The sequence below is a fragment of the Oryctolagus cuniculus genome, chromosome 1 (assembly GCF_051225735.1).
Source record: "Oryctolagus cuniculus isolate XC-2025 breed Fujian yellow rabbit chromosome 1, ASM5122573v1, whole genome shotgun sequence".
Taxonomy (NCBI): Eukaryota; Metazoa; Chordata; class Mammalia; order Lagomorpha; family Leporidae; genus Oryctolagus; species Oryctolagus cuniculus.
Window position 1 is genome coordinate 203,752,851 of NC_142867.1, and position 18,035 is coordinate 203,770,885.

An 18,035-nucleotide genomic window follows, 5' to 3' on the forward strand; every position below is an offset into this window, starting at 1 on the left:
AAGAAAGAGAATCCATCTATATGTTGCCTTCAGGAGACACACCTTATCAGCAAAGATGCACACAGACTGAAAGTGAAAGGATGGAAAAAGATACTCCAAGCTAACAGAAATCAAAAAAGAGCTGGTGTGGCCATCCTGATATCAGACAAAATAGACTTTAACATAAAAACTATGAAAAGAGACAGAGAAGGGCACTATATAATGATTAAAGGATCTATCCAACAGGAAGACATTACTATTATAAATGTATACGTACCTAATTACAGGGCGCCTGGCTACCTGAAAGAATTACTAAAGGATTTAAAGGGAGATATAGGTTCAAATACAATAGTAACAGGGGACTTCAACACCCCACTCTCACCAATGGACAGATCAACCAGTCAGAAATTCAACAAGGAAACAACAGAGTTAATTGACGCTATAGACCAAATAGACCTAATAGATATCTTCAGAACCTTCCACCCCACAGCCACAGAGTTCATGTATTTCTCCCCAGTACATGGAACATTCTCTAGGATTGACCATATACTAGGCCATAAAGGAAGCCTCAACAAATTCAAAAAAAACTGAAACTATACCATGAAGCTTCTCAGACCATAGCGCAGTGAAACTCAAAATCAACAACCCAAGAATCTCTACACCAAATGCAAATATATAGAGAATGGACAACATGATCCTAAATGAACAATGGGTCATCAAAGAAATTAAAAGATAAATCAAAAGATTTCTAGAAACAAATGAAAATGATAACACAACCTATCAAAACCTGTGGGACACAGCAAAAGCAGTGCTAAGAGGAAAGTTTATAGCAATTGGTGCCTACATCAAGAAGCTGGAAAGGAACCAAACAAATGAACTCTCCATGCACCTCAAGGATTTAGAAAAACAGCAGCAAATCAAGCCCAAATCCAGAAGGAGGAAAGAAATACTAAAGATCAGAGAAGAAATAAACAGAATTGAAACAAAAAAAAATACAAAAGATCAACAAAACCAGGAGCTGGTTCTTTGAAAAAAATAAACAAAATCGACACACCATTGGCTCAACTAACCAAAAAAAGGAGAGAGAAGACCCAAATCTGTAAAATCAAAGACAGTAATGGAAATGTAACAACAGACACAACAGAAATAAAAAGAATCATCAGAAACCACTACAAAGAGTTGTATGCTAACAAACTGGGGAACCTGGAAGAAATGGATAGATTCCTGAACACATACAACCTTCCTAAACTGAGCCGTGAAGACACAGAAAATCTAAACAGACCCATAACCATGGAAGAAATTGAATCAGTAATAAACGCACTACCAAAAAAGAAGAGCCCAGGACCGGATGGCTTCACTGCCGAATTTTACCAGACATTTAGAGAACAACTAACCCCCGTTCTTCTCAAGTTATTCAAAACAATTGGAAGGGAGAGAATCCTCCCAAATTTTTTCTATGAAGCCAATATCACCTTAATTCCTAAGTCTGGAAAAGACACAACAGAGAAAGAAAACTACAGACCTATTTCCTTGATGAACATAGATGCAAAAATACTCAACAAAATTCTGGCAAACTGAATCCAACTGCACATCAGAAAGATCATTCACCCAGACCAAGTGGGATTTATCCCTGGTATGCATGGATGGTTCAATATTCGAAAGTCAATCAAGTAATACATCACATTAATAAATTGAGAAACAAAAATCATATGATTATCTCAATAGATGCAGAGAAAGCATTTGACAAAATACAACACCCTTTCATGATGAAAACCCTAAGCAAAGTGGGGTTAGAAGGAACATTCCTCAACACAATTAAGGCAGTCTATGATAAAACAATGGCCAGCATCATATTGAATGGGGAAAAGTTGGAGGCATTTCCATTGAAAACTGGCATCAGACAGGGATGCCCACTCTCACTATTGCTAGTCAATATAGTCCTAGAAGTGTTAGCCAGGGCCATCAGGCAAGAAAAAGAAATTAAAGGGATACAAATGGGAAAGGAGGAAGTTAAACTATCCCTATTTGCAGATGACATGAAACTATATATAGGGGACCCGATAAACTCCTATAAGAGACTATTGGAACTCATCGAAGAGTTTGGTAAAGTAGCAGGATACAAAGTCAATGCTCGGAAATCAACAGTCTTTGTATACACAGATAATGCCAGGGCCGAGGAAGAACTTCTAAGATCAATTCCATTCACGATAGCCACAAAAACAATAAAGTACCTTGGACTAAATTTAACCAAGGATGTCAAAGACCTCTCTGATGAAAATTACAGAACACTAAAGAAAGAAATAGAAGACGACACAAAAAAATGGAAAAACCTGCCATGTTCATGGATTGGAAGAATCAATATCATCAAAATGTCCATTCTCCCAAAAGCAATTTATACATTCAATGCAATACCAATCAAGATACCAAAGTCATTCTTCAAAGACCTAGAAAAAACGATGCTGAAATTCATATGGAGAAATAGGAGACCCAGAATAGCTAAAGCAATCCTTAACAACAAAAACAAGGCCGGAGGCATCACAATTCCAGACTTCAAGACATACTACAGGGCAGCCTGGTACTGGTACAAAAACAGATGGATAGACCAATGGAACAGAATAGAAACACCGGAGATCAATCCAAACATCTATAACCAACTCATATTCGACAAAGGACCTAAAACCAACCCCTGGAACAAGGACAGCCTCTTCAACAAATGGTGCTGGGAAAATTGGATGTCCACATGTTGAAGTATGAAGCAAGACCCCTACCTTACACCTTATACAAAAATCCACTCAACATGGATCAAAGAACTAGAGATGCACCACGACACCATGAAACTAATTGAGAGCATAGGGGAAACCCTTCAAGATATTGGAACAGGAGAAGAATTCCTGGAGAAGACCCCAGAGGCAAGGGTAATCAAAGATAAAATAAACAAATGGGATTACCTCAAATTGAAGAGTTTCTTTACAACAAAGGAAACAGGCAGGAAAGTGAAGAGGCAACCAACAGAATGGGAGACGTTATTCGCAAACTACACAACAGATAAAGGATTAACAACTAGAACCTACACAATGATCAAAAAACACCACAAAATCAAAACAAACAACCCAATAAAAAATGGGCCAAGGACCTTAACAGACATTTTTCAAAAGAGGAAATCCAAATGGCCAACAGACACATGAAAAAATGCTAAGGATCCCTAGCCATCAGGGAAATGCAGATCAAAACCACAATGAGGTTTCACCTCACTCCGGTTAGATTGGCTTACATACAGAAATCAACCAACAACAGATGCTGGCGAGGATGTGGGGAAAAAGGGACACTCACCCACTGTTGGTGGGAATGCAAACTGGTAAAGCCACTATGGAAGACAGTTTGGAGAGTCCTCAGAAACCTGAATATAGCACTACCACAGGACCAAGCCATCCCACTCCTTGGAATTTACCCAAATGGAATTAAAGGGGAGAATAAAAGAGCCATTTGCACCTCAATATTTGTTGCAGCTCAATTCACAATAGCTAAGACATGGAATCAACCTAAATGTCCATCAACGGATGACTGGATAAAGAAACTATGGGATATGTATTCTATGGAACACTATACAGCAGAAAAAATAATGAAATCCGGGCATTTACAACAAAATGGAGGAAGCTGAAAAACATCATGCTGAGTGAAATAAGCCACTCCTAAAGGGACAAATATCATATGTTCTCCCTGATCGTTGGCAACTAAACGAGCATCTAAAATGATACCCATTGAAGTGAAATGGACACTATGAGAGACAATGACATGATCAGCCCTTGTCTAGACTGTTGAGGAACAACTTACTATTTTATTCCTTTTAGTATTTTTGTTGTTGTTGCTCTGTTTGTTCTACATAAGACCACTGGTTGAACTCTGTAATCAATGCACAATCATTCTTAGGTGTTTAAAATTAACAGAAAAGTGATCTCTGTTAAACATAGGAGTGGGAATAAGAGAGGGAGGAGATATATAGGTTGGCACATGCTCACTTGGACTTACCTCCAATGGTGGAACTAGAAATGTGCCAGAGGATTTCAACTCAATCTTACCAAGGAGGCAGGTACCAATGCCAGCGCACTTGGTAAAGTGATAAGTATAAATACACAACTGATCAAAAAGATAGGATATGTGTCGATGAGATTTCACAAATAAGACCAGTGTAAGCAACTAATGAAGGATAGAATTAAAAGGGAGAGGATGATCCTGCGGGGGAAACAGGACACACAGCAGACTCATAGAATGGCAGCACTCCTGCCTCAGAATCAACCCTTGGGACATTCGGATCCGGCTAAAAGGTCCATGAGAATCTCACAGGCATGGAAAGCCATGACACGATGGCAAAAAACAATCTAAATGAAAGATCCTGGTGAACAAGACCCCAGCAGAAGGATCAGGCCATCAAGGAGAGAGGCGCCTTTCTCTGAAGGGAGGAAGGAACCTCCACTGTGATATGGCCTTGACTAAACAAGTTCAGAGTCGGTGAACTCAAGGGGCTTCCATAGCCTAGACAGCTCATAGCAAGAGTCTTGGGTGACTACTGACGTCATAAATAAGAGTGCCAATTGTTAAATCAACAACGGGAGTCACTGGGTACGTGCTCCCCACGTAGGATCTCTGTCCTTAATGTGTTCTACTATGAAACTTAAAAAACAACACTACTAGTCGAACAATACCCTATACCTTGTGCGGTTGTGTGAGTGCAGCCTGTTGAAATCCTTGCTTAGTATATACTAAGTTGATCTTCAGTATATGAAGGTAATTGAAAATGAAACTCGATGAAGGGTGGGTTGGAAGAGGGAGTGGGAGAGGGGAGGGCCACAGGAGGGAGGGAGGTTGGGGGGAGAAGCCACAACAATACAAAAGTTGCACTTTGTAAATTCACATTTATTAAATAAAAAAATAACTATATAACAAACAAAAAACAAGAAAAAGAAAAAAAAGAACTTAATACTTTACCCTTATAGTATTTTTTATGTTCTACTTTAAACTATTGGTTGAACTCTGTAATTAATACACAATTACTCCTAGGTGTTTAATTAATGCTATAACTAGTACTCAAATAGTACTTACACTTTGTGTTTCTGTGTGGGTGCAAACTGTTGAAATCTTTACTTAATATATGCTAAATTGATCTTCTGTATATAAAGATAATTGAAAATTAATCTTGATGTGAATGGAAGGGGAGAGGGAGTAGAAGGGGAGTGTTGTGGGTGGGAGGGAAGTTATGGGGGGGGGGGAAGCTATTGTAATCCATAAGCTGTACTTTGGAAATGTATGTTCTTTAAATAAAATAAAATATAAATATAAAAAATAAAAAAAGAAAGAAAGAAAAAGAGACTATTGGAACTCATAGAAGAGTTTGGCAAAGTAGCAGGATATAAAATCAATGCACAAAAATCAACAGCCTTTGTATACACAGGCAATGCCATGGCTGAGGAAGAACTTCTAAGATCAATCCCATTCACAATAGCTACAAAAACAATCAAATACCTTGGAATAAACTTAACCAAGGACGTTAAAGATCTCTACGATGAAAATTACAAAACCTTAAAGAAAGAAATAGAAGAGGATACCAAAAAATGGAAAAATCTTCCATGCTCATGGATTGGAAGAATTAATATCATCAAAATGTCCATTCTCCCAAAAGCAATTTATACATTCAATGCAATACCAATCAAGATACCAAAGACCTTCTTCTCAGATCTGGAAAAAATGATGCTGAAATTCATATGGAGACACAGGAAACCTCGAATAGCTAAAGTAATCTTGTACAACAAAAACAAAGCCGGAGGAATCACAATACCAGATTTCAGGACATACTACAGGACAGTTGTTATCAAAACAGCATGGTACTGGTACAGAAACAGATGGATAGACCAATGGAACAGAATAGAAACACCAGAAATCAATCCAAACATCTACAGCCAACTTATGTTTGATCAAGGATCCAAAACCAATCCCTGGAGTAAGGACAGTCTATTCAATAAATGGTGCTGGGAAAATTGGATTTCCACGTGCAGAATCATGAAGCAAGACCCCTACCTTTCACCTTACACAAAAATTCACTCAACATGGATCAAAGACTTAAATCTATGACCCGACACCATCAAATTATTAGAGAGCACTGGAGAAACCCTGCAAGATATAGGTACTGGCAAAGACTTCTTGTAAAACACGCCAGAAGCACAGGCAATCAAAGCCAAAATTAACATTTGGGATTGCATCAAATTGAGAAGTTTCTGTACTGCAAAAGATACAGTCAGGAAAGTGAAGAGGCAACCGACAGAATGGGAAAAAATATTTGCAAACTATGCAACAGATAAAGGGTTGATAACCAGAATCTACAAAGAAATCAAGAAACTCCACAACATCAAAACAAACAACCCACTTAAGAGATGGGCCAAGGACCTCAATAGACATTTTTCAAAAGAGGAAATCCAAATGGCCAACAGACACATGAAAAAATGTTCAAGATCACTAGCAATCAGGGAAATGCAAATGAAAACCACAATGAGGTTTCACCCCACCCCAGTTAGAATGGCTTACATTCAGAAATCTACCAACAATAGATGCTGGAGAGCATGTGGGGGAAAAGGGACACTCACCCACTGTTGGTGGGAATGCAAACTGGTCAAGCCACTATGGAAGTCAGTCTGGAGATTCCTCAGAAACCTGAATATAACCCTACTATACAACCCAGCCATCCCACTCCTTGGAATTTACCCAAAGGAAATGAAATTGGCAAACAAAAAAGCTGTCTGCACATTAATGTTTATTGCAGCTCAATTCACAATAGCTAAGACCTGGAACCAACCCAAATGCCCAACAACAGTATACTGGATAAAGAAATTATGGGACATGTACTCTATAGAATACTAGACAGCAGTCAAAAACAATGAAATCCAGTCATTTGCAACAAGATGGAAGAATCTGGAAAACATTATGCTGGGTGAATTAAGCCAGTCCCAAAGGGACAAATATCATATTTTCTCCCTGATCGGCGACAACTAACTGAGCACCAAAGGGGAAACCTGTTGAAGTGAAATGGACACTATGAGAAACAGTGACTTGATCAGCTCTTGTCCTGACTGTTGATGTACAATGTAATACTTTATCCATGTTAGTATTTTTTTTGTTCTAGTACTATGGGTTGAACTCTGTAATTAACACACAATTATTCTTAGGTGTTTAAATTTTAACTGAAAATTGATCCCTGTTAGGAATTTGGAAAACATTATGCTGAGTGAAATAAGCCAGTCCCAAAGGGACAAATATCATATGTTCTCCCTGATAGGTGACAACTAACCAAGCACCAAAAAGGAAACCTGTTAAAGTGAAATGAACACTATGAGAAATGGTGACTTGATCAGCCCTTGCCCTGACTGTTGATGAACAACTTAATACGTTATTCATCTTAGTATGTTTTTTGTTTGTTCTACTTAATACTTTTGGTTGAATACTGTAATTAATATACAGTTATTCTTAAGTGTTGAAACTTAACTGAAAAGTGATCTCTGTTAAATGTAAGAGTGGGAATAAGAGAGGGAAGAGATGTCCAATTTGGGACATGCTCAAGCTGACTTGCCCCAAATGGTAGAGTTAGAAACATACCAGGGGATTCCAATACAATCCCATCAAGGTGGCATGTACCAATGCCATCTCACTAGTCCAAGTGATCAATTTCTGTTCACAATTGATCATAATGATAGGACAAAGAGTCAAAGGGATCACATAAACAAGACTAGTGTCTGCAAATACTAACTGATAGAATAAAAAAGGGAGAGAACAATCCAACATGGGAAGTGAGATACACAGCAGACCCATAGAATGGCAGATGTCCTAAACAGCACTCTGGCCTCAGAATCAGTCCTTAAGGCATGCGGATCTGGCTGAAAAGCCCATGAGAGTATTTTAGGCATGGATAGTCAAGACACTCTGGCAAAAAAAAAAAACAAAACAAAACACCAAAACCTAAACGAAAGATCTCCATGAGTGAGATCCCAGTGGAAAGAACAGGTCATCAAAGAAGGAGGTACCTTTCTCTGAAGGGAGAAGGAGGGAACTTCCACTTTGACTATGACCTTGTCTAAATATGATCAGAGTCAGTGAACTCAAAAGGCTTCCACAGCCTTGGCAACTCATGACAAGAGCCTAGGGTGATTACTGATGCCATAAACAAGAGTGTCAATTTGGTAAGTCAACAACAGGAGTCACTGTGCACTTACTCCTCATGTAGGATCTCTGTCCTTAATGTGCTGTACATTGTGATTTAATGCTATAACTAGTACTCAAACAGTATGTTTCACTTTGTGTTTCTATGTGGGTGCAAACTGTTGAAATCTTTACTTAATATATGCTAAACTGATCTTCTGTATATAAAGAGAATTGAAAATGAATCTTGATGTGAATGGAAGGGGAGAGGGAGCGGGAAATGGGAGGGTTGCGGGTGGGAGGGAAGTTATGGGGGGAGGAGCCATTGTAAACATAAGCTGTACTTTGGAAATTTATATTCATCAAATAAAAGTTAAAAAAAAAAGTTAGAGTTACACAGAGAGAGGAGAAGTAGAGAGAGAAGGTCTTCCATCCGATGGTTCACTCCCTAATTGGCCACAACGGCCGGAGCTGTGCTGATCCAAAGCCAGGAGCCAGGAGCTTCTTCCAGATCTCCCATGCGGATGCAGGGTCCCAAGGACTTGGGCCAACTTCTATTGCTTTCCCAGGCCATAGCAGAGAGCTGGATCGGAAGTGGAGCAGCCGGGACTAGAACCGGTGCCCTTATGGGATGCCAGCACTTCAGGCCAGGGAGTTAACCCACTGCGCCACAGTGCTGGCCCCACTTTCAAATTCTTAAAGATATCTTGCTTTCTGGTGTTTACAAATGCCAAGTTTAAAATGATAAGGTGGAGTGAATATCAGAATACATACAGACTTTCCTATACCATCCTTTTTTCTAATCTAGAACACTATTCCAAGCATTCCAAAAGCTTTTACTAACAGAATAGCTTTCATTCCATTTCAAATGAATTTATATATATATGTATATTTATATATATGATTTCAACTTTATGACTTTAAAGTATACATAAATGATTTTAAAATCAGTGTAACAGATTTCATCTAATGTATTGACAAGCTATAAATTTTAGTTCCTTTATTTAAACTTCAATAGAATTTTTAAAACACACAACAGCAAAGATTTAGGCAGTTTGAAGTTTCCATCTTCTTCAAACCCTTTTGAAAACAAAGTTGGAGCTTAACTCCAAACACAAAAATATTCATTTATCAACAGATTCACATTGTATTCAAGTGTTATGTTATATATAACTTTAACTAAATTTTAAAAGTTGGGAAATAGGCAGTGATGCCAGAAAGCAACATCTGTGGCATTACTTTTCCAATGTACTTCATCCAGGCAAATTTTCTCTGGAGCTATTTCAATAATTTTCAACATAAGTTAATTTTAGAAGAAATAAAAATTAAGAAATAATATTTATATATTTATAATTTTAAAAAGATTTATCTATTTGAAAGGTAGAATGACACATAGAGGGGTACAGAGAGAGACAGACAGAGATAGAGAGACACAGAGAGATCTCTCACCTACTGGTTTACTGCCCAATGGCCACAATAGCCAAGAACTCAAGTTTGACTGGCAGGAACTCATGTACTTGGGCCATCATCCACCCCTTCACAGGAACATTAGCAGGGAGTTGGATCAAAAGCAGAGTAGCCAGGACCAGAACTTGCACTCTGATATGGGATGTGGCTGTCCCAAGCAATGGCTTAATCCACTGTGCCACAACACCCACTGCTATTTATAACTTAACTTCTTCCAGAAAGAATTAAAGATCAGGTACAAAACTATATAATTCAACAAGATTTCTTAAAAGCAAGGGAAAGATTAAAAAGAAAGTGAATGTGGGAAAAGGATAACAGGGTTTAAGAGAAAACTCACATTCATACTTCTGAGTCCTATATATTAAATTTGGCATAGGCTTTCTAGCAGCCGTCACAAAGAAGGAAACAACCAGTTGTCTGATTCATAAGTTCACAAAAGCAGAATCTTCTGCTTAGAGAGGTACAGCACTCTAGGTTCTTGAAGTCCCAGGGCTGAGGAGCTCAGTCATCAGCTCACCTGAAACACTTCCTGGTGGTAAGCTGTTTGAAAGTTGAATTAGGCGCTTTGTCAGGAGGACCTGAAATTTATCTCAGATCATGTCAGCCCTCTGCTCTAAAACTTCAGTGGATCTCCATTGCCTATAAATTAACTATAAACATCTGGATTTGCTATTTGAAGCCATCTTCAAAGTCAAATCAAGGCGAGCTCCCAGAAGGCAGGCAGTATTTCTTATTCAACATTGTGTCACAGGACCAGTGACAGAGTTGGTGTCAACAAAGACAACTCTGTCTTAAAGAGCACATCTCGATCATCCAAGAAAGTCAGTGGAAACCTCTCATTATCTTCCTCTCTATACGGCTTTCCCCTACCACTCTATCTGTTGGATGCCAATTTCTTCAAAGATATTAATGACAATATCACCATCATCTATAACAGCTAAGATCATCTCTTTTTGCATTTGTATAGGGATACAAAGTACAGACACAAATCTCATTCTCTTTCACAATTGGCCCTAGTTTGGAGTCAGGATAGGAATCATGGTTCCTGTTTGTCAATATAGAAACTAGATTTTGTACAATGTTACATCCTTAGTAAGTGGAAGAAACCATTTCCTACTGATTTCCATAATGAGATAAGCTTTCTCTCCTTCAAACCATGTAGCATTTTTGTACATCTCTTATGATAACAATAACCCCATATATTTTTCGTAGTGCTTTGTGGTTTACAAAACACTTTCTCATGTTAAGTTCCTTTTTTCATTCTCAAAACAACTTCATTTGGAACAAAAAAAAAATCCTCTCCTTACCTTGAGGACCCTGCTGCTGTCTCCACATTCTCTAAAAATATAAAATGTAGGAATTATTCAGTAGATCACACCAGCTATCAACAACCAATGCATTCTTTTTATCACCTTCCAAGAACAAGAGACACTAACATTTCTAAGGTCTCTACTTTCTAAAAAAGATGGGATACTTTTTTAAAATAATTAATACTGCTTCTTTGCCCTTATATTGCCAAATTTGTCCCCTTATATTGTCAAATTTGACACACACACACACACACACACACACCCTGAACAGCCAAAACCTGGAAATAAAATATGCATGTTCATTCTCTGTGGGCAGTTTGACTAATGAGGAAGGAGAAGAAGGGTGGTGATGCTGATAAGGAACTGACATCCTTTCTGAAACTCTGCTGTAGTGACTGATGTAAGGACCTATCTGGCTGGAGTCCATCAGGTGGAGCAACAATATTTTGACAAGAGCTGCCATTTAGGGGAATTTCTAATGAAGACATCATCAGGTAAGAAAAGACTGCAGCAGAGACAGTTTGTTGAGGAGGCCCCTCATTCCTCACCTTGTCTTAGAGTGACAGCTAAGAAAGCCAGAAGAAAGCCTAGAAACAGAATCAAGGCAGAGGCTCCCACAAGAAATCTCCCAGGTCTGAGGGCGAGACAATTCCCATGCCCACTGACATGCAGCATTATGCATCTCAGGGTGCCCTCTTCCCGTGGAATACAATGTGCACGAAGCTCTTGGAGTTGTGCTACATGGGTCCTCCTCACAGAGCCTGGAGCTATCTTCCCCTTCCATTGACTAAGGGCCACAGGGCATACCCATGCTGGAGACCCTCAAGGGAACTGGTAGCTCACAAGCTTTCATAACTCATTTGATGAGTTGGTGTCTTGGCATTTTGATTTCAGTTTTGATTTTTATGTCATGCTGTAACTTCATGTTAAAGATGTCTAGGAGGGGTGAGCACCAAGATTCTCCAGTCATGCACATCAGGCAGGCACCCAGCCAATTACGTGTTCCTGCCACAGTGTAACTTATTAGGCTCCTTATAGCAAAGAGCTCTCTTGGAAAAACACTGATTTCATCCAGACTGTGTGGGCTCCATTCTTGTAGCTATATTTTTCTGGGAAAACTATCACCTTTTGAGAAAACTGAACTTAAAATTATTCTAATTCATTTACGGGGGATGATGACGAGTTGCCACCTGTTCTTTGGGTCTATAGTTCTCAAAATTGACTATGGTAGAGGCCTCCCCAAGGTCAGAAAGAGAAAAAGAAACTTATCCTGGAAATGGAATGTGATCATTATCTGCTTGCCTATGAAGGCTTCAACTGTAGTTATTATTGGCTTATATGTAACCATTTTGGCTTCTGCTTGCTAAGCAGAGCAAGGTGTTAATCCTTGCCAGACAGTGTATACCTTATTATGTGTGTGAAAGAAACATCAGTAACTACATACACATGCCCAGTATTATATCAGTTCCTATAGTGCCATGTAACATTAGAATATCCAATGAAATGTTTACATGTAGCCATATAAGGGAGACAAAGAAGCTAAAATCATATATAAGGAAATATCCCTCTTTGTTACAGGCTCAGGCTTTTGTATAAAAATATAACTGGGCCTTGTGTTGGCATGATAGTGATAATAATATATAATAATACGGCTTTCTGGCCTTGGTGTTTTGTCTCTGTTCACAAATCCTGATATGTGACCACACCTTAGAATATTCTAGAGAACTTTAAAAAGTATCTTGATGCCCAATTTTCACTTCAGACCAAAAAATTCAGGACCTCTGAAGGTGCAACCCAGGCATTTTAAATCGTCTCCAGATGACTTTGCTGTGTTGTCAGGGTTGCGCACCTGTGCCTGAGGTACTATTGTTACTCTTCCTCTGCTCTCAGCCTTAGTGACACACTGAGCTTCAGAAGATTTGCACAGCTGGAGGGACTCAGTTGTGAAACTGGAGAAGACACTCATGAGATCACAAAGATAAGAGATAAGCATGCTGTTTAAAACAGATATTTATCAAGTGCCACATTCCAGGCCATGCACTAGGTGCTGGGAACACAAATAAATAAGACAAAATCTCTTACCTCAAAAAGTTTCTGCACTAGAAACACAGATGTGCGACTGACTCACGCTGAGCAACCTTAAACCTAAATTCCCAAATCCAAAATTTTCTGAGCACCATATCAAAACAAATTATTTACAATATTATATAAAATCAGGGCAAGTTTTTAGCCTTGGGGTTAAGATGCTTGCATCCCACATCAGAGTACCTGGGGTTGGGTTCTTGAATCTGGCTTCTTATAAATGCAGACCCTGGGGAGCAGCAGTGATAGTTCAAATAACTCATTTTTTCCCTGCCATGGGAGAGACCAGGATTGGGTTTCCAGCTCTCAGCTTCAGCCCAGCCCAGCCCAGTCTCAATAGTTGTGGGTATCTGAGTAGTGAATCAGGATAGGTGTTCTCTCTATATACTTCTTTCTGTCTCTGTTTTGCTCTCTCTCTCTCTCTCCTTGCCACTCAAATAAACAAATACAATTTAAAATAAAATAGTGTGTAAAATTACCTTCTCCCTATATGTGTAAAGTATATATGAAACACAATGGATTTCATGCTTAGACTTGGATCCCAGCATACTATGTATATACAAATATTTAAAATTTGAAAATATTCAAAATCTAAAACACTTCTAGTCCCAAATATTTCAGATAAGGAATATTCAAGCTGTAAAAGGGAGCAAAGTTAAATCATAGTACTGTAAGAGGAAAGGCTGGGGGAGTAAGGGAAGACTTGGGGGAAAAAAGAGGTTTGAAGTAGGTCTGTGGAGAAAAGTAAAATTCTGTTGAAAAGAAAGGAGGCAGAAAGCATTCCAAAGAGAGGAATAGCTTGACTAAAGGCACAGAGGCAACCAAGTGGATGAGATATTGAGAAATTATAGAAAACTGGTTCAGAAGATTTTGGCTCATGAACCTGCTAATTTAAGTGAGAATTTGGTGGAGGGCCTTAGAAGCCCCTGAGAGGAGTCAGTAGGTGTTGTGTGAGTCTATGAGCCCATACAACTTGTATAATGTGTGTCTTAGATGAAGTGAGCCACAACAGAGGTTTTAAAGCTCAACAATCCTATGATCAGATCTGAAGCAAATAAAGACAAAATCAATATGAATTTGATAAACAAATTTGAGGCAGTTGCTTATCTCAACCTCTGGCAACCCTCTCTCTGCTGTCTTTAGCACTTCTACATACTACACTATCATGCAGAAAGCTGCACAGACAAGCCATGTAAATCACTCATCCTAGGTCAAGGGGAGAGTAAGAGTCTATGTGCCCCTCTTGCTGCACCCCTGATCCTGGACTGGAGAACCTGAACATGCCACTGCTGCGTTTTGTGTGCTTTGTATATATGTTCTCTCCATTCAGAATGCTCTTTCTTCCCTTCTTGCATAACCTCTGTGTACTGACTGAATTCACAAGTTACCAGTACTGTGCTTCTTTCTGTAGCACCACTGCAGGGACAATTTATATATCACTTATTAATTGTATTTATTAACATATCTATCTTTCATAGGATGCAAACAATATCTTTTTAAACTTTCAATCACTAGGACTCAGCACACTGGCTAGCATGGCAGCAGTGCAGATTGGCTAACTGAAGGATTAAGAAAGGAATTACTGGAGCCAGTACTGTGGCACAGCGGGCTAAGCTGCCACCTGCAATGCCAGAATCTCATATGAGCATCAGTTTCAGTCCTAGCTGCTCTGCTTCTGACTCAGCCTCCTGCTAATGCACCTAAGGAAGCAGCAGATGTTGGCCCAAATGCTTAGGCCTTTGACACCCATGTGTAAGACCCAGATAGAGTTCCGTGCTCCTGGATTCCACCTGGCCCAGCCCTGCCTTTTTGGGTCATTTGGGGAGTGAACCAGCAAGTGGAAGATCTCTCTCTTTCTCTTATGTAACTCTGCCTTTCAAATAAATAAATAATTCTTAAAGAAAAAGATAAGACATATTATATGTTGTAAAGAGTGAAGTTTATCAATAATGTCCTTTAATGTTCAGGTACAGGGATTGGGGGATTTTTTTTCCATATTTAAAATAATTTTCAAAAGTTTCAAACATTTCTTTTCTGAAGTATTTGCTTATATAAGCAAAGGAGTGCTTATTGAACTTATCAATTTATTTCCATGAAACAAGCATTGTTTCTTTCTTTAGTAATTTGCTAGGAAATATTAAAGTTAACATGCCTTTGGCTAGAGAAAATAGGAATATTACTCCAAAAGCTCTTGTAAACTATAGTAACCTATAGAAGCGGGGAGAGGGGGGGGAAGGCACCTGAGGGGTATGACAATGGGATTTGGGGCATGCTAGGCTGCAAGAAGAGGGAGGGTGGAGCTCTTTGTGAATTTTGTTGATTTCCAATTCCTTAAAAGTATTTCCACTAGTTGGGGGATTAAAAGGTTTACTGGTGAGAGTGTCAGTTGTCAAAGGACTGAGCATAGATTCTATAATCCTGTAAAAGAGAGCTCCAGCAGCTTCTCCAACAGGAATCTAGAAATGTTTGGTATCTCAGAAATAATTTTGTCCTATTGTCATTCTCTCTTGGTTCTTCTATAACAATCCTGCTGCTCCTAGAAGAAACAGCAGGCTTTACGAACTTAATTTTTGCACTGTTGCTCTAATACTCTATTTGTAAGGTGCTTTGTCTATTTCTTCTTGCAGTCACTGCCCTCCATGTTTTGACTTACACATTTAAGGTGCATATGTTTTAAGGATTGCTGTGCTGTCTTGGAGAAATGAGCTATTTTTCATTAGCCAATATTCTCCCCTTTACCCCTTTTTCTTTGTTCTAACGTTTGCTTTGTCTCAGAATGATATAGACTCTCTAGCTATTTTGATTAGTGTTAGCATGTATTATGCATAAATTCTGTCTCCTCTCCTCCCCAAATTTGCATGTTTACAATCTAATCCCCAGTATCATAGAATGTAACTGTATTTGGAGAAAGGGCTCTTTTTTTGTTTTATAAGATTTATTTATTGGGGGCTGGCAATGTGGTATAGCAGGTAAAGCCACTGCCTGTGATGCTGGCTTTCCATATGGGTACTGGACCGAGACTCAGCTGCTCCACTTCCAATCTCCCTCTAGTGTGCCTGGGAAAGTAGAAGAAGACAGCCTAAATCCTGGCTCCTGGCTTTAGCCTGGCCCAGCTCCAGCTGTTGTAGTCATTTGGGCACTGAACCAGTGGACAAAAGCTGTGTGTGTGTGTGTGTGTGTGTGTGTGTCCCTCTCTCTCTGTAACTCTGCCTTTCAAATAAATACATAAAAATATTTTTAAAAGATTTATTTATTTATTTATTTCGGATGTATATGGGAAGATGAACACAATCCAGACATATACAGAGAAAGGGTATGCGGGTGGTGAATATTCCAGATGGAAGGCACAGGATAGGACTAGGGAAAGGACTGGGATAAAGAATATTGAGAATTTACTTTGGTTAGAACAATGTATGCGTGAAAGAAAGTAATGGGAGACAAAGTTAGAAGCAGTAGCAGATCCATGTGGAATTTCTATTCACTAGCATACCTGTATATCTGTCATATATTAATTGATATTCATGATAATAACTAAGGTACTACAAAGTCCAAGATACCTTATAAATTGCTAAAGATTAAAGAATATTTAACATAATTTTAAATATGTTCACTATATTTTAATTGCAAATGTAATGTAAAGTTGTATCTTTGAGGGTGAGTTGGGATGATGAAGAGTACAAGGGAAAATTGCAGTAAAAATTACCCTTAAATTTTTTTTAAAAAGATTTATTTATTTATTTGAAAGTCAAGTTACACAGTGAGAGAAGGAGAGGCAGAGAGAGAGAGACAGAGAGAAAGAGAGAGAGAGAGAAGAGAGAGAGAGAAAGGTAGGTCTTCCATCCACTGGTTCACTCCCCAGTTGGACGCAATGGCTGGAGATGTGCCAATCTGAAGCCAGGAGCCAGGAGTTTCTTCTGGGACTCCCACGTGGGTACAGGGGCCCAAAGACTTGGGCCATCTTCTACTGCTTTCCTAGGCCATAGCAGAGAGCTGTATTGGAAGTGGAGCAGCCAGGACTAGAACCGGCGCCTATATGGGATGCCGGCACTGTAGAAGGCAGCTTTACACACTACGCCACAGCGTGGCCCCTTGAAATTTTTTTAAACTGGTCTTAAGATCCATTAAGCATGACTTTATAGATACTATATATTTTTTTAAAGATTTATTTATTTATCTGAAAGGCAGAGTTACAGAGAGGTAAAGGCAGAGAGAGAGAGAGAGAGAGAGAGAGAGAGAGAGAGAGAAAGTCTTCCACAGGCTGGTTCACTCCCCAAATGGCTGAAACGACCGGAGCTGGGCTGATCTGAAGTCAGGAGCCAGAAGCTTCTTCAAGGTCTCCCACATGGGTTCAGGGGCTTGAGCACTTGGGCCATCTTTTACAGCTTTCCCAGGCCATAGCAGAGAGCTGGATCAGAAGTGGAGCAGCTGGGACAGGAACTATTGCCCATATGGGATGCTGGTACCACAGGCAAAGTCTTAGCCTATTATGCCACAGCTCCAACCCTTCTACTCTTTGTTTATTTGTAAGCCAGAGTTACAGAGAGAGAGAGAGATCTTCCATCTGCTAGTTCACTCCCCAAATGGCCCCAACAACCAAAGCTGGACCAGCCCAAAGCTAGGATCCCGGAGCTTCTTCTGGGTCTCCCATGTGAATGCAGGAGTCCAATTACCTGGCCACTACTTTTTTTTTTTTTAATTTTTTTTTTATATTTTTTTGACAGGCAGAGTGGACAGTGAGAGAGAGAGAGACAGAGAGAAAGGTCTTCCTTTGCCGTTGGTTCACCCTCCAATGGCCACCGTGGCCAGCGCGCTGTGGCCGGCACACCGCGCTGATCCGAAGGCAGGAGCCAGGTGCTTTTCCTGGTCTCCCATGGGGTGCAGGGCCCAAGCACCTGGGCCATCCTCCACTGCACTCCCGGGCCAGAGCAGAGAGCTGGCCTGGAAGAGGGGCAACCGGGACAGAATCCGGCGCCCCGACCGGGACTAGAACCTGGTGTGCCAGCGCCGCTAGGCGGAGGA

At 39.7% G+C, this 18,035-nt stretch overlaps 1 protein-coding gene across 1 annotated transcript in view; it reads right to left on the reverse strand.

Annotated features, from left to right (window-relative positions):
• Positions 1-18,035, reverse strand: part of LOC138844855 (uncharacterized) — a 54,461-nt gene that overhangs the window by 26,947 nt on the left and 9,479 nt on the right. The window contains exon 4 of the mRNA XM_089306773.1: positions 10,932-10,962. Coding sequence (XP_089162899.1) covers positions 10,932-10,962 — 31 coding nt within the window. The remainder of the gene's footprint in view (positions 1-10,931; positions 10,963-18,035) is intronic.